This window comes from Apodemus sylvaticus, chromosome X (assembly GCF_947179515.1).
Source record: "Apodemus sylvaticus chromosome X, mApoSyl1.1, whole genome shotgun sequence".
Classification (NCBI taxonomy): Eukaryota; Metazoa; Chordata; class Mammalia; order Rodentia; family Muridae; genus Apodemus; species Apodemus sylvaticus.
This window is the reverse complement of record NC_067495.1, coordinates 36,523,637-36,540,745: the sequence shown is the minus strand read 5'-3', so window position 1 is coordinate 36,540,745 and position 17,109 is coordinate 36,523,637. Positions and strand designations below refer to the sequence as shown.

At 40.4% G+C, this 17,109-nt stretch overlaps 1 protein-coding gene across 2 annotated transcripts in view; it reads left to right on the top strand.

Annotated features, from left to right (window-relative positions):
- The window catches only part of Acot9 (acyl-CoA thioesterase 9), a 39,762-nt gene that overhangs the window by 10,422 nt on the left and 12,231 nt on the right, over positions 1 to 17,109 (top strand). For both annotated transcript variants that reach the window (XM_052170142.1, XM_052170143.1), the window contains 4 exons: positions 725 to 895; positions 1,151 to 1,188; positions 9,888 to 9,971; positions 10,300 to 10,403. In XM_052170142.1, coding sequence (XP_052026102.1) covers positions 725 to 895; positions 1,151 to 1,188; positions 9,888 to 9,971; positions 10,300 to 10,403 — 397 coding nt within the window. The remainder of the gene's footprint in view (positions 1 to 724; positions 896 to 1,150; positions 1,189 to 9,887; positions 9,972 to 10,299; positions 10,404 to 17,109) is intronic.

Genomic DNA, 17,109 nt, shown 5'->3' with positions numbered 1-17,109 from the left:
ACTATGAGGACAAATATGAATCTGACAGTATACTGAGACTCTGAAGTCATTTTATCACCCTGCCTCTTGTCTCTCTCCTCTTTCTTGCTTAGTATTGAATTCAGGACTTTGCATGTGCTAGGCAAGTATACTACAACCGAGCTATGCCACTAGTACAAATTAACCTTTTAAAAGTTATATTTAATGTTTTTATGTATATCGGTGTTTTCTCTGTAGCCATGTATGTGCATCATATATGTTCACTGTCTGAGGATGCCAGGAGGTGGCATCAGATCCTCTAGACCTGTAGTTACAGATGTTTGGGAGCCATCGTCTGGGTGCAGGGAATCTACTCAGAGTCAGTCCTCTGCACAAACAGTGATATTAACTGCTGAGTGATAGATAGCTCGATTTCTGAAGAAGCTTTCTGGTCAGTTGACTTACTATGTGCCCCAATTAAATGTATCTGTTTCAATAACTATGCATTTCTTATGTATACACCTAGTCCCCAGCTATTTCAGTTGGTAAAACATAAGACACTGATCTACGACCTTAAAAATATCATTAGCAATGCTTAGCTGCTCCAAGTGGGTCGTGAGAAAGGAGTGAAGGGACTGAAGACGAGGCAGGCACAGAGCCCCCTTTCTTCCATTTATTATGTCTGGCTCGCCTATTTTAGGGGTGGCTACTGGACTTGTGGGTCAGCACTGTTCTTGTTTTATGAACCCTTGCCTTTTCTTCTCAGAGACCATGTAAAAGCAATGGAGGAAAGGAAGTTACTCCATAGCTTTCTAGCAAAATCACAGAAAGCCCTACCACCAAGGAAAATGAGGGATAGTTACATCGAAGTTCTCCTACCTTTGGGTACTGACCCTGAACTACGAGACAAATACGTGACTGTTCAAAATACAGTAAGGTAACTGTGTTATGTTCATTATTGTCATTTGTTTTAATTTTTCCTTTTAAAATAACTACTGTCAGATACAATTCATAAACCTTGTAGTTCCATCTAGTTAAAATGTATAGCTGTAGTTTCAGTATAGTGAAAGTGTTGTATAGGTATCACTACAGTTATTTTTAGAGATCCTTGATTATTTCAAAGTACATTATGGGATTTTAAAGGAAAATCATTGTGATTGTCATTTAATTCATATTTTGCTTTGTTTCACAGATTTGGGAGGATTCTTGAGGACCTTGACAGCCTAGGAGGTACTGGTATTTGTATTTCTAATAACACTTATGGGTAAACAGTGAATCATTGATAGAAAGGGCCATTTTATTTTATTTTTTTATCCTGGACATATGAGGACATAAAAGGGCAAAAAATATTTTTCATTGTAATATTGTTTTTATTCTAAACAAAGTTTTCTCTTTAATAGAGTTCCCATTGAAATGAGCCTCATTTATGATGTTTAGTTGAAAAATTTAGTTTAGTGGCTATGGATTAAACTCAAGGCCTCAAACATGCTAAGCACAGATTCTAGATGCAGATTCTATCTGCAGTGTCAGAGAACACTGTTATCTAGCTATGACATGGCCATTACATTCTTGAACTGTCAGAAAGTTACTCACTGGAAGCTCTATGTGCAGTTAACTATTGCTAGGCTGGAGTGGCTTATGAGGTTTCTCCCCTCCCTGAGGATCTAGAGACAGTTGGTTACTGGGGAAATAAATATTTTTCTTTCTTTCTTTCTTTCTTTCTTTCTTTCTTTCTTTCTTTCTTTCTTTCTTTCTTTCTTTCCTTTCTTTCTTTCCTTTCTTTCTTTCCTTTCTTTCTTTCCTTTCTTTCTTTTTGGTTATTTGAGACAGGGTTTCTCTGTGTAGCTAAGGCTACACAGAGTTATATTAGTTAGGGTTTTATTGCTGTGAACAGACACCATGACCAAGGCAACTATTTTTCTTAAAGATTTATTTAGTTATTCTATGTATACGAGTACACTGTTGCTGTCTTCATGCACACCAGAAGAGGCCATCATTCCCATTACAGATGGTTGTGAGCCACCATGTGGTTGCTGGGAATTGAACTTAGGACTTCTTGGAAGAGCAGTCATTGCTCTTAACTGCTGAGCCATCTCTCCAGTCCCAAGCTCCAAGGCACCACATTTATAAGAATGACATGTAACTGGGCCTGGCTTACAGGTTTAGCCCATTATCATCTAGGCAGGAGCATGGAAGCATCCAGGCAGATGTGTGGCTGGAGGAGCTGAGAGTTCTACCTCTTGTTCCTAAGGCAGCTAGGAGAAGACTGGCTTCTAGGCAGCTAGGATGATGGTATTAAAGGCTAAGCCCACAGTGACACACCTATTCCAGCAAGGCCACACCCCCTAATAGTGCCACTCCCTGGCCCTCATTGCCTTGTTCAAACATATAATTCTATATGGGGGGCATTTCTAAACACAACATAGTGAAAAATACATTTAGTTAAACTTTAAAAGTCCCTATAGTTTATAGCAGTCTCAACAGTGTTAAAAGTCCAAAGTTCAAGGTCTCTTCTGAGAGTCATCCAAATTCACTTAACTGTAATTCTCAAAGGAAGACAGGAAACCAGCTGGACAAACTCCAAACTCTGCATCTCCGTGGCTGATGGTAAAGCAGTCTTCAGATCTCCACTCCCTTTTCATCTTTGTTGACAGCAACAAACTTCTTTCCCCTGGGCTGGTTCCACTCCCTGTTAGCAGCTTTCCTCAGCAGACAGCCCATGGCTCTGGCATCTCAAACATCTTGGGGTCTCCAAAGCAACTTTAACATTACAGCTTCCTGTTCCAGTGTTTGGGATCCACACATGATCTTCTGAGGTTCCCAAAGGGCTTTTGTCACTTCTCCAGCATTGGCCTCTGTAGCACTCTAGGCTCTGGTTGACTCTACTCTGCTGCTACTGTTCTTGGGAGTCATTTTATGGTACTGGCATCTCCAATATGCTGGGGTTTTCTGCTGCATCTAGGCTTCACCAATAGACTCTCATTGGCTCTCTTCATGATGCCAAGCCTCAATTTCTTTGATTGACCCCTTCATGCCTTCAAATCTAGTACCACCTGGGTGACTCTTACACATTACCAATACAGCTGCAGCATGAGGTACGACCTTAGCTATCTTTGCAACAAAGCTTTTCTGTGCTCTCAGAAAATAGTTCCCAGGAGATTTCACCACAGTGTTGATGGTTTCTTCTTAATCACCACTAATTTCTTAATACTCGAAACATGTTTTATATTGTTCCTTCCTATGCTTGTTCAAATGCTTTTCACGAGACTTAACCAGATAACAAAGTCTCTGATGGGCTTGAGACTTCCTTTGTCAATGAAATTACTATAAATCTCTCTACCTTAGCCTCAGGTAGACTCTTCATACTAGGGTAAAAGCAGCCATATTCTTTTGGTATCAAAATAGTCTCTAGGCCATATACTGAAATCTAGTGAAATTTCTTAGGCCAGATCTTCACAGTTCAAATCACTCTCAGCAACAAAGTCTTCCATATTCCTGCTAGGATAGCCCATTAAGCCCCACTTAAAGCATTCCACTGCTTTCAAAATCCAAAGTCTCAAAATTGACATTCTTCCAAACAAAAGCATGGCCAGGCCTAGTACAGCAGTACCCCACTCCTGGTACCAGCTTCTTAGTTAGGGCTTTATGTCACGTCCAACCTCGCCGGCAAGGAAAGATGCAACACTGGGGAGTTTCTTCCTTCTAACAGTTTATTTCGGGAACCTTGAACAAAGCTTATTTTCTTCTTTTGGCGGCCCCGAGCCCTCTCCCTGCCTGACCTTATATAGCCTATTCAGCCCCGTCTGCCATAGAGAGATAGCCCGCCGCTTCCTCATAGGCGAACTAAGTGAATTCTTCATTAGCATGTAAGTGTGATAATGAATACAGCACACTGTGCATGTACTAAAGTAATTTACTACCAGGGAGCTGCATCTGGCCAGCGCCATCTTGTAATGGAGATGAACAAAAGGTGGCTTACTACAGTTTTACTGCTGTGAACAGACACCATGACCAAGGCAACTCTTATAAAGACAACATTTCATTGGGGCTAGATTACAGGATCAGGGGTTCAGTCTATTATCATCAGAGAGGAAGCATGGAAGCATCCAGGCAGTTGTGGGACTGGAGCAGCTGAGAATCTTACCTCTTGTTCGTAAGGCAGCTAGCAGAAGACTGGCTTCCAGGCAGCTAGGATAAGGATTTTAAAGCCCAAGCCTACAGTGGCACACCTAACTTCAACAAGGCCACACCCCCAAATAGTGCCACTCTCTAGGCTAGGACCTAGACCACCACAGCTACCCTGGAAGTAGCTCTATACCCCAGCCTAGTCTTGAACTCACAGAGATCCACCTGCTTCTGGTTCTCAAATGCTGGGATTAAAGGTGTGCTCCAACACCATCACCAGCCCCCAGCCCCCCAGCCCTGGCTTGAGACATTTTCTTCATTGGTATAGTCACTGGCACATTCTGCTATGTTCATATAAATAATCCTTCACTTATGCCCATGTAAACACTCCAATTAATCTCATTGGGTCACTATACTTTTAAAAAAGAGTTTTAAAGACAAGATATATATATATATTATATATATATATATATACACACACACACACATATATATATATACACACATACAAACACACACACACACACACACACACATATATATATGTATATAAAGAATTATTTTACCCAAATCATGTGTGAGAGAGTAAATTGTAGACCATTATATATTTTAGTGTGTATTTCCTATAAAGAAGAACATTTCCTACAGCACCATAATACTACCATCAAGATCAGAAAATTATCATTCTTTAATCCTCAGGGCCTATTTAGTTTTCATGAGTGGTCATTTATTAAAGAAGGGTTCACTTCTTTAGCATAGGTTGCATGGGATAATTGTGCAGGAATAGATCCTCAGTCTTTCTTTGGTGTCTGTAAGCTTGACACTTTTGAGAGTCGCAATCTGCTTTTCTTATATGTTGTGTCTCTATTTGGCCTCTTCTGATGCTTTCTCATGATTAGTGTCAGGATACGTATCTTTGGTGGGAACAGCATAGAAGAAACATCCTGTTCTTACTGTGTGTCAGGTGACACTTACCTTTTTCTTGTCCAATTACTGAGGAGGTAAACTTGGACTTAATGAATATGCCATTTGACAAGTTGTCTGTAAAATTATTCCTTTATCCTTTGTAGTAAATTAATATCTTTTTAAGGGACACGTTAAGACCTTGAAAGTGTCTTATTCCTTCTCACACTTTATCTGATACAGATATTTTTATCATCTTCTTCATCCTGTTACCATGCTAGAAGTTGATCCCAGGGCCTTGTACATGGTGGGTAGCTGTTCCACTGCTGAGTTACATTCTTAGTAACACAATTTTCTGTCAAATTTTGAAACAAAATATTGTTGTATAGGATAGCCTGGAATTTGCTATCTAGTGCTATCTAGTTCCATATTCATGATCCTCCTGCCTCAGCCTTTCTGAGTGCTATGATTATAAGCAGGCATCACCACACCCAGTTCTCACTTTACCATTTTTTTTTGGTTTTTTTTTTTTTTGTTTGTTTGTTTTTTTTAAGACCGGGTTTCTCTGCATAGCCCTGGCTTTCCTGGAACTCACTCTGTAGACCAGGTTGGCCTCGAGCTCAGAAATCCGCCTGCCTCTGCCTCCCAGAGTGCTGGGATTACAGGCGTGCGCCACCACTGCCCGGCTCTCACTTTACCATTTTTAATTTAATATGGACTCAGAATTTTCTCTTCTTAATAAGATGTAATAACATCTCTTTTAGTGCTCAAATCAGTGCAATATCATCTAAGTCCATTTGAGCTACCTTCTGTTTAGTTTATGTGTGTAGACATATGTGTGTGTGTGTGTGTGTGTGTGTGTGTGTGTGTGTTCATAGGCATGGTTGCAATGCATTGTGTTTATGCATGCATGCAGAGGCCAGTGATCAATGCCAGGTACCCTCCTCAGTTGCTTTTCATATTAGTTTTTGACTCAGGTCTCTTACTGATCTTGGAGCTCACAGAATAACTGACTGTCTACCCAGCATGCCCCAGGGATCCCTCTGTCTTGACTTTTCCAGGAGTAAGGTTACAGGTGCAATCCTGGCTTTTTGTATATGTCTTTATGAATGTGTGGTAAGTACTTTGTAAAATGGAGCCTTCTCAATGGACTCCTGGCTTTTAAAAGTGTGTCCTCCCTCATTTTTTGAGTACTTCTTAACATTCTGGCCAATAAGACATTCTAGATTCATCCTACCTTTTCTCTGGACAGTTAGCCAAATCTCCAAAGAATCCTTTGTTCTTTTCAATGGAGAACAGCCTTTAGAAAGCAAGGTCTGTGCGCTGAGAGTTGTTGTTGCTACTGGTTGTCACTTTTTCTGTATGCTCCCTGTTGGGTGAACTGGGATATTTATGTCCATGGACATACATTTACATTTGTTTACTTATTGATCTCTCTGAATATGGAGATTACTTTTATACTGGTAGCTTTAACTTTAACACTTTGGCACTTACAGATTGATACTTCCCTTTTCCAGTTATCTCCATTATCCTTTAATGTATTTACTAACTTGACCAGCTTCCTGCATGCAACCCATTTACCAGGACCATTACCTGAATTCCTCGTGGCCGTGTTCCTTACCTCACTTGTACACTGATATGCTGAACTAGGTCCTTTCTGTGTGGTCATCTTCCTTTGTGCTTAAGCTACAACATGCTGGCATTGCTTTCCTCACCCCTCTGCATAAGAATCCTACTCATGCCACTTGGGCTCCCTGTGCCAGGCTGCCTTTCTCCATCTCTCCTAATGACTATTAGACTGAGCTGTTGGGAAAAGGCTTGAAGAAAGACCCTGATATTTCTTAAAGAGCACACAAGACTACTTACATGTAGCCACTCTTCTCCTCTAGATGAGTTAAAAATTCTTAGTGGTCTTGAAAAATTATATACATTAACATCTGTATATCTTACTTTGGATTACTTATCTGTCGATATAGTCACAAAACACTCTTGCCACTACCCCCAGTTTTCTTTTTCAAGTTCTTGCAGTTATTTTTGCAAGAATAGGCAATCCAGGGGCTGCTGAGGGAGTTGGTTCTCGCCCTTTTTGCCTTTCTGCTGGAGATGGACCTGAGGTCATCAGGCTGAGCACCAAGTGCCTTTAGCAGCTGAGCCAACTTGCTAACCTTAACCTTGTGTTCTCTCTCATTCTCCTATGGACAGCCAATCCCTTCCACTTGGTCTCTTCATACTTTTACTTCTGTCTTCAAGGAAGTTGCCTTATCAAGTATGTCTTTTGCTTTGTATCCCAAGCCATTTCCCAACTTTACTTCTCCCGAACATTATAAACATCAAGGTTCTCCATCTTAAAATGAAAAGTAGATAACCCCCCTTCTCTCATAAATACTCTCAGACTTACTTTCCCCTTCCCCTTCCTTCGTTGCTGATTTCCTGGAAAGAATTAGAACAGTCATTTTATGTTATTGACCTTTAATTGAGATCTGTTACTTGTCAGACTGCTATGCTCTAGTTTCTTGGCACACTCACCATTGGCTTCTTTATTACACAGTACTTCCTTGTGCTTACCTGATATCTCTTGTGATTTCTGATATTGCTCTACTTATTTTTGGTTGCTGGTGACATTTCATCTTGCCTCTTTGGCTTCTTTTTTCCATTGTTTATAGGATCTTCTTTCTCTGTTGATCCATTATATGTTGACTTTCCAGGGTTTGAAGGCTACCTTTTCTCATTATATAGAAATAATCTCATCTATTTTCAGCCCCTCACTTGCTATGAGTATTTGGAATTCCTGTGAAACTACATTTGGTAGCTTCCTCTGGGTTGTCTTCCTATCTACTGAATATTTTCCTTTGGATGTCCTATTAGGCTTCTCAAATTCAACATCTTGGGCTAGGAGTTATAGCTCAGTAATACAGTACTAGTTAAGCATGTATGAATTGAGTTCCCAATTCTGAACAAACAAATGAAGAAACAAACAAACATTTCAGTGCAGGTAGCCCATTTTCATCTTGCTGTATTTTTTCCTATCTAAGCTAGAAACTTCACATTTATTCAAGACTTGTTAGAGCTATATTTTTATCTCTTGTATCTTTTTTCCTCTCCCATTCTACTACTGTGATCACATCAGACTCACAAAGATTTCTGGGAACCTAACTAGCTTTTAAATGGAGTATCTTGCCATTAGCTTCTCAGGTCCCAGCGTACCCTTTAATGGGTACACTGGATGGAATAATTAACTATTGTTTAGCATGTGTTATTGAGCAGACTTTGTCCTCAGTGAGACCCATTTAAGGAGATCATGGTGGCAAAATTGGGAACCCCAATCAATGCAAAATTGTAATGCAAATTTAAATGAGTTCATATTCATAGAGCTGTACTTGCCAAATATATAATACACCTTAAGATATAGAGAGTATACAGAGGACTGCATGACAGTGTGGGAGCCAAGAGTATGGTTGGGAAAGAGGGAGAGCTGAAGAAAACAACAGTTTCACGATTACGAAAGAGTTGGGGTAAAACAGTTAGCTGAGTCCTGTGCTCACTTCCTCTTTCTGGGAGTGTTCCATTCATACTGTCACATGGCCTAGGTTTTGACTCTGATTTGGCACTGCTTCCTTGCTGTTTTCAAACACCTCTTGGTAGGGCTGGGCTTTGGAATGTGATTTCCTTACCAGATCTTCAACCTAGGGAGCAAAGTAAAGAATCTCCAGACTAAGTTTATAAAAGTCTTAAGGCCAGGTATAGTAGAGATGCTGGTAATGCCAGCCACCTAAGAGATGAGGCAGGGGATGAAGAGATGAATCAACAGTTATGATCTCTAGCTGCCAGGTTTAATTTTCAACATCTATATGGCAGGTCACAGCTGAGTATATGTAACTCTAATTCCAGGGGATTCATTGTCCTCTTCTGACCTACTGCTCCTTAGTTTTATGTCAGGTTGACACAAGCTAAAGTAATCAGAGAGGAGGGTGCCACAGGTGAGAAAATGCCACCATAAGACCTGTAGGCAGGTCTGTAGGATATTTTCTTAAGTAGTGATTGACAGAGGAGGGCATAGCACATTGTGAGTGGTACCATCCCTGAGCTGGTGGTCCTGGGTTCTAAAAGAAAGAAGGCGGAGCAAGCCATGGAAAAAGACAACAAACAGCACCCCTCCATGGCGTCTGCATCAGCTCCTGCCTCCAGGTTCCTGCCCTGTGTAAGTTTATGTATTGAATTGCTTCACTGGTGAACGGTGATGTGGAAGTATAAGCCAAAATTAACCCTTTTTTCTCCTTCTTGCTTTTAGTCATGGCGTTTCATCATAGCAATAGAAACTCTAGGAGAGACTTCTACAGCTTCTTGCATAAATGTCACACATATACATACACTCAGGCACACAATAAACACATTAAATACATGAACATTTTTAAAAAGAGAGAAAAATGTTTTTGTCAGGCCTGGATGCTTACATTTATAACTCAAGTACATAGGAGGATGAGTTGGCGATGTCCCAGAGTCAGGGAATGCCAGGTCAGGGAAGCAGGAGTGGGTGGGTTGGTGAGCAGGGGGAGGGGAGATGGGATAGGGGTTTTCGGAGGGGAAACCAGGAAAGGGGATAGAAACCATTTGAAATGTAAATAAAGAAAATATCTAATAAAATAAAAAGAGAATGAGTTAGAATCACCACAAGTTTGAAAGTATCCTGGGAAACAGTGAATTCCAGGCCAGTCAGGGAAATTGAACGAGACCCTGACTCAATTAACCAAAAGAAGAATGTCTTTGGTTCTAGGATAAGATCTTTATTTGAGTATTAGAGGACTTTATTGAAAATAAGACCTTTTGTAAATTTCAAAGAGAATTGTAAATGAAAGGAATAATTCTGCTTTCCTGTTATTTTATACTCTTCTGGTTCCCTACAGTTCTTGTTTGCTATATGCACAACCACAATCATACTACCAAGATGTCTCCTTTATCAATAGTCACAGTCCTGGTGGACAAGATTGGTAAGCAAGATCAGCTTCTCTGCATTCTTAGACTTTTCAGTAATTGTAAAGTATTATTGGGATTTTAATGTATATATGAAAGTAGAATATAACATGATATTTATATAGTTAGGTGGAAGTATTTTACTTGATCCTAATTTTTATAGTCTTTGCATGGTCTCCAGTTTTCAGAAAGATATTTAAATTTGTTTTGTATGGTAAAAATTAATTATTTTAGTTTTAAAGATAAGAAATATAGCACAATTGCAGCTTTTCAAATGATATTGTTCCCTTATAGTATAGTCTTTTCTGATATGGTTTGTGTGGATCTTACATTTTTGTTTTGTAGATATGTGTAAACACAGCTTGAGCCCCGAACAGGATATTAAGTTCACTGGCCACGTTAGCTGGGTTGGAAAGACATCCATGGAAGTGAAGATGAAAATGTTTCAGGTGTGTATGTACCTGAAGATCCCCCCCCCCACACTATTCAAATATATTTCTGTGTCTTTTCTCTTAATATAATAGTCATGTTGGATTGAAGGCCCACTGTGCTCCAATATGAACTCATTGTTTATTGCTTTTTGTGAGAGAGAGGGTTTTTTTATGTAGCCCAGGCTGGCCTAGAACTGGTACCCAATGGTGAAATAGCTGTTGGTGGTGGCTTTGCCACTGGCACAACTGGTGAGGCAACCTTACAGAAGCATTCGGAGGCTTCTGTCTTGTTTTGGGGTTTTGATTTTGTGAGACAAGTTCATCTGCTGTACTCTAAGCTGACTTCAAATTCCTAATTCTTTAACTCCACTTTTCGAGGGTTCAGACAGCATGTGCCACAATGTCTGGGTTAATTTCTCTTTCTTTACTTTTTTTTTTTTTTTTTTTTTGATACAACCTCAGTCTGTAGCACAGGCTGTTCTGGAATTCATAGCAATCCTTCTGCCTTAGCCTCACAAATGCTGGGATTATATTTATGAGTTACTACTCTCAGCTTTCATTTTATCTAATTATGAGTGTAATATCCCTGTTCTCAAATCTTCCCACCTTCAATACTTTGCTTTTTTTTTTCAATGTGTTTTTATTTTATTCGATATAATTTTTTATTTACATTTCAAATGATTTCCCCTTTTCTGGTTCCCCACTCCCCGAAAGTCCCATCAGCCCCCTTCCCTCCCCCTGTCCTCCCACCCAACCCTTCCCACTTCCCCGTTCTGGTTTTGCCGAATACTGCTTCACTGAGTCTTTCCAGAACAAGGGGCCACTCCTCCTTTCTTCTTGTACCTCATTTGATGTGTGGATTATGTTTTGGGTATTCCAGTTTTCTAGGTTAATATCCACTTATTAGTGAGGGCATACCATGAGTCACCTTTTGAGTCTGGGTTACCTCACTTAGTATGATGTTCTCTAGCTCCATCCATTTGCCTAAGAATTTCATGAATTCATTGTTTCTAATGGCTGAATAGTACTCCATTGTGTAGATATACCACATTTTTTGCATCCACTCTTCTGTTGAGGGATACCTGGGTTCTTTCCAGCATCTGGCAATTATAAATAGGGCTGCTATGAACATAGTAGAGCATGTATCCTTATTACATGGTGGGGAATCCTCTGGGTATATGCCCAGGAGTGGTATAGCAGGATCTTCTGGAAGTGAGGTGCCCAGTTTTCTGAGGAACCGCCAGACTGATTTCCAGAGTGGTTGTACCAATTTGCAACCCCACCAGCAGTGGAGGAGTGTTCCTCTTTCTCCACATCCTTGCCAAATGCTTTACCATTGAGCTACATGGCCGGTCACCAACTCTTAATAGTCATTTGGGAAGAAGTTATAGCAGCTCCTCTAAATGAGCAGAAATCATAGGCTAATCAATACAGAATCCAAATAATTTAGAGCATACCCAGTATTTCACTGTGGAAAATTTAAGAGTGATTTATTTAAATGTGGTGTGGTAGGTAGTCAGTGGGCTTATAATCCAGAAGCATTATTTTCCATTGTAGAATTTTGAAGCATTTCACCTTTTGGTAAAAAACAAAAACAAAAAAACAACAATTTTCAGACTTTAGAAAAGTCTGAAGCTTGCTATGGATAGTGGTTGTCAAAATAAGTAAATTTGCCTTAAGACTTTTAACATTTTTTTCTTTCATAATTTTAAGTAGGCCTCCATTACCCTGTCTTAGCCACCTTTGAGTCCCACTGAATCATATCTTTCTTTCCAATTAGGACCCTTCATACTTTTATGTCACTTTTGTGACCCATTGAGTTTAGTTAGTTTTGCTTGCTTGATCATGGGTGGGATTATTTACTGGAACAGTGGCTATACCATTGAAGAAAATGACTCCTTCCCCATTTGGTAGCTGCCAGTGGCTCCTCAGTGAGAGGCGGGGCTTCCTAAGCCCCTTCATGTATCCCTGATGGGGTGTTTAAGATTTAAGGGCCCAATGTCTTGCAGGTTTTGTGCAGGTAAGGAGAGCTGCTGTGACTTTGTGAGTGCAGCAGCCGGATACTGAACAGGGAGCAGCATTGTATACAGCTTCTCCCCACTGAGTCTTAACTGATTTTCTGCCCCATTTCCTGGGTATCCCTCAAGCCTTGGATGGGGTGATATACCTGTCCATATACTGGGCTACATGTTCAGCAGCCAGTTAGTTCTCAGCACTTTGGCACATTAGGTGTTTCTGCATTAACTATCCATACACTTTTAAAAATTACATACTATATATCAAAGTGATTGAATTGTATCCCCATATTATGGAGGTAATAGTAATGCTAGGTTTTTCATTCCTTCAAAAATAATAAAACAAAGTTGCTGTGGATGCCTCTGTGATTTGTAGACATTTAACCAAATTTCTACCCCGCTCATTACTGTGTACAGTAGATTCCTGGCCTAGGGCCTGCATTCAAGGCTATAACTAGATTAGAATATATATATATATATGTGTGTGTGTGTATGTGTGTGTGTGTATTATATATATTAGATTTATATTATTATATATAGACTATAATATATATATTCCTATACATACACACATACAGAATTAGAGACAGAGAGAGAGTTGGTGAAAAGTCAAAAATCAAATCAGTGTTAGACAAGTAAAACCTTTGTTTGTTTTTTATCTGCCAGGCCTAGAATTCACTATGAGTTGAGGATGACTTTGAACTTCAGATCCTCCAATCTCCTTCTGAGTGTTGGGATTACGAGTGTATGTCAGCTTGTCTGATTTATGTCATAGTAGGAACTGAGCCCAGGTCTTCTTTCAAGCACTGCATCAGCTGAGCTATATACCTCATCCTAAAACTTTTGTCTTAAATCTGCCTTCCTTAGTGGGCTGTTCATGTCTTTTGTAATATTTCTGTGGCAGAGAGGTGGCAGAGGAGAGAGGACATTTGCCTCTTGTTTGAGCATGGGTCTGATCCCAGCTCTGCTGACTGTTAGTCATATGGCTATGTGCAAGTGTTAGAGTAAATCATAATGTAAATATTTAGCAAGCAAGTCTCTGTCAATGCCTTTTTCCTTTGCCTGGAATATCCTGTGATTCTGGCCATTTGAACTGTGCTAGTTCTACCCTGTCTTTGACTCTTCCAGCTTGGAGTGATTGTGCCTTCTTCAAGACCCCTTCTCTATCTGTTCTTCCTGGCACCTGCTGCTTTTTGTCTACAGAACCGTGTACAAACATAGGTTCCCGTCTGCCAGCTACATATACTTCTCAACAGCAGTGCCTGGTTTTGAGTTACCCACCCCTCTTCCCAATATCTGTTCATGAAATCAATTTGGCAGTCATGAGCATATCTTGTGGTCTGTGCATACAACAGTGAGCAAGGCACACAAAGTCCCTTTCTCTTGAAGCTTGTATTCTACAAGGGCCAATTCACAAACTGCCCCATTTACTAATTTTTGAGATATCAACAGCATATTTACCTGCCTGTCTTTGTGTTTAGTGTTGACAGTGGACATGTCCATAAGGACCTCACCATATCATAAGCACACAGCCACATAAAGAAACAATTGCCATATATTATGCAGTATTTCTCAGACAAGGTATGTTGGCATTTTATCTAGGAAATTTCTTAGTTCTGAAGACATGCCAGTATACAGGGAGATGTTTAAACATTTTGAAGAGAAGTGCAAGTTCTTGATTGCTGCTTCAGTGTTTCAGTAGGGCCATTGGGTCTTGCTTTAATCACTTACTGGACAATTGGGCTTTATTCTTCTCAGGTGAACCCTGTCAGTAATTCTTTGGAGTCTGGCAGCTGTTGGAATATACTTTTTAACTGGGCTCAAGTCTGTCTCCTAGATTCCTGTCTATTTTAAGTGGTTATGAGCACCAGGTCCCTTTATCCAACTTGGCCAGAGGAAGAATCTTGTTGAGAAGCTGGTAGAATGTTGTTGTTTTAAAAAAAATTAGTATCTACTTATATTTATTGTTTCACATTTTCATATATAATCATATACTTTGAACATATTTACACCCCCCATAATCATCTTGTTTCCCTACCACCACCTCCTTTCTTCTTGCAAGTCCTCCTCCTACTTTCATGTGACATTTTGGTGACCCACTGGGTTTAATTATAAGCATGGGTAGGCCGGAGGATTGTTTCCTGGAACATGAACAACTTAATCAATGGCTGTGCCATGGAGAAATGTGACTGTCCCTATCCACAGCAACCATTAACTGTGAATGCCTCACAGCACCCTCCCCTCTTCATGGTGGGAGGTTGGAGGGTCCAGTCTTGGGCAGGTTCGCCAGTTCTTCTTTGAGTTCAATGGTACAGCAGCCATGCCAAGTCCAAAGAGTAGAATTCGGCAGCCACCCTTCCTGTCTTCTGGCTTCTAGATTTTTTCATCCTTTTTCCATGATGGTCCCTGAACCTTGGACAGGATCATCTAGATGTCCCATTTAGGGCTGTCTATGATTTTTTAATTAATTGATTAATCAGAGGAAGCTATTGATGCCTGCCAGCACTTGTGAGGCCAAGACAGAATCATCATGACTTCAGGATGGACATTGTCTATGCAACAAGTTAAAGAAAGCCAGCCTGTCTCAAAATACAAAACAAACTGACCAAGAGCATCCTCCATCAAATGGTAAAACTCATGAGCACCCTTTAGTGGACTTTTATTTACTTAGACTATACATAGATAAGGCTCACATCAACAATTGGAATTTTTATCTGTTACAAGAGTTCTCTAAGCTAGCTAAATGATCTTCTCTAGGTGTTTGAGGAGAAACTTGGAAAATGTAAGCAGTTTTGGGAGGGCATTTTTGCTTTAAGTACTTTCCCTGTTTATAGAGTACAAAGCTGTGTGTTTCAGAACTCTACTAAGTACCATCTATGGCCTGATTATGCGCACAATGGCAAGCGACGCCCTCTTTATGATCCTGCTTTGCCCAGCAGCACACAATTAGATTTCATTATGGCAAGTTATTTTTCTTTAAGTGTATGGAGATCAGTGGTCAAGTTTGTGAAGTTGGTGCTTTATTTGCATCTTAATGTGGGTTCTGAGGATCAGACTCAAGTCATCACTGCTGAGCTCTCTGGTCCCATTATGGCATTTTCAATCAAAACTTGGGTTTTGGTGTCCTCCCAGGGCCCCTTCTACCACATTTACTGCCTTCTTGTGTTTCTCCTCCCTCCCTCCTTCCCTTCCTCCTTACCTCCCTCCTTCCCTCCTTCCCGTTCCTCCCTCCTTCCCTCCCTCCCGTTCCTCCTTCTACCCTTTCTTTCTTTTTTTCTTGAAGCATTGTTTCTCCTTGTAGCCTGATCTGTAGACCAGGCTTGCCTCAAATTTACAGAGATATGTGTGGCACTGCACTGCCCTGTCAACTTGTGTAATTAAAAGTGTGGGCAACCCCCTGCTAACTTTTCTTTACATTGTCATGTCATATAATGACCTTTAATTTTTGTTTCAGACTTAGGATTCTCCCCTAGTATAGTAGCCTTTAAGGGCGCGGGGGGGGGGGGTCCCTTTTGCTTCCTTCAGCACGTTTTTTTTTTAAGTTGCTTGTCCCTTTGGTTTCTGATATAATTCCATAAATGTCTGAATAAAATCTCAGACCATTTCATCTTTTGTTTTTGTAAACTATAATTGTAGAAGACTAATTTTTGTTTTTAAGTTCATGAGACTGAGTTCTATACTTGCACTGGATGATTTCTGTGTGTCCTCTAGACTTTCTGAAGGAGTATACCAGCAGTCATTAAAATAGGAAAAGTAGAGAGCGTCTATAAGAAAATGTTAGGATCAAGACAGGGCCTGGAGCCCATGGCCTACATAGAAGTGCCTGTTGCTAGGATATTTATGAAGACAGTGTAATGGCAGCATTAATAAGAGCTGAAGAGCAGGTGGGGCAGAGAACCTGGCCTTTTTATGGCAGCACAGCCTGGTGCTGGATAGAGGGCTCCATGGTTAAGAGCACTGGTTTCTTCTGGGGGAAACCTGCTTCAATTCACAAGTCCATTTCCAGGCATTCTGATGCCCTCTTCTGGATTCTGCTGGCATTGCATGTACGTGCTGTACAGACATTCATGCAGACAAAATGAACAAAAAATAACACCATGCACATAAAATAAAGTAAATGAATTAAACAAAAATAAAGAAATGACATACTTGGTCAGAGACTACTGAAATTTGTCAGGTTTTCCCCCCTGGACAGTATGTTTAATGGCATCTATTTGAACAGACCCTGCTAACTCAAGAATCCTTGTTTCTGTTTAGTCCTGTTTAATATTGTCAATGCTTCTATGCTTTCGTTATAGTTAGTTTCGCTGTCTAGTGTCTCTTCACTTTGCAAGATATGCATCAATTAGAGTCTACCTCTGGATCCCTTGTGACCTTTCTGCTCAGACGAACAGAAGACTTACTAGAATTCTAGGGCCCTTTTAGAGGGGTCTGTTTTCCTTTGGCTCCTATTTGATTTCCAGGAGGGAATGGAGGGAATGCATCAAAACATTAGCTACTCTCTCCTCCTCCTCTTCCTTATTCTTCTCCTTTTCTTTCTTCAGATTTCCCCTCAAAGATTTGGTTGTTTAACACCCTGGAAAAAACTTCAGAGTCTCTCTCTCTCTCTCTCTCTCTCTCTCTCTCTCTCTCTCTCTCTCTCTCTCTCTCTCTCTCTCTCTCATGTTCTCTCTCCCCCCCTATCTCTTCCTCTCTCCCCTTCTCTCAAT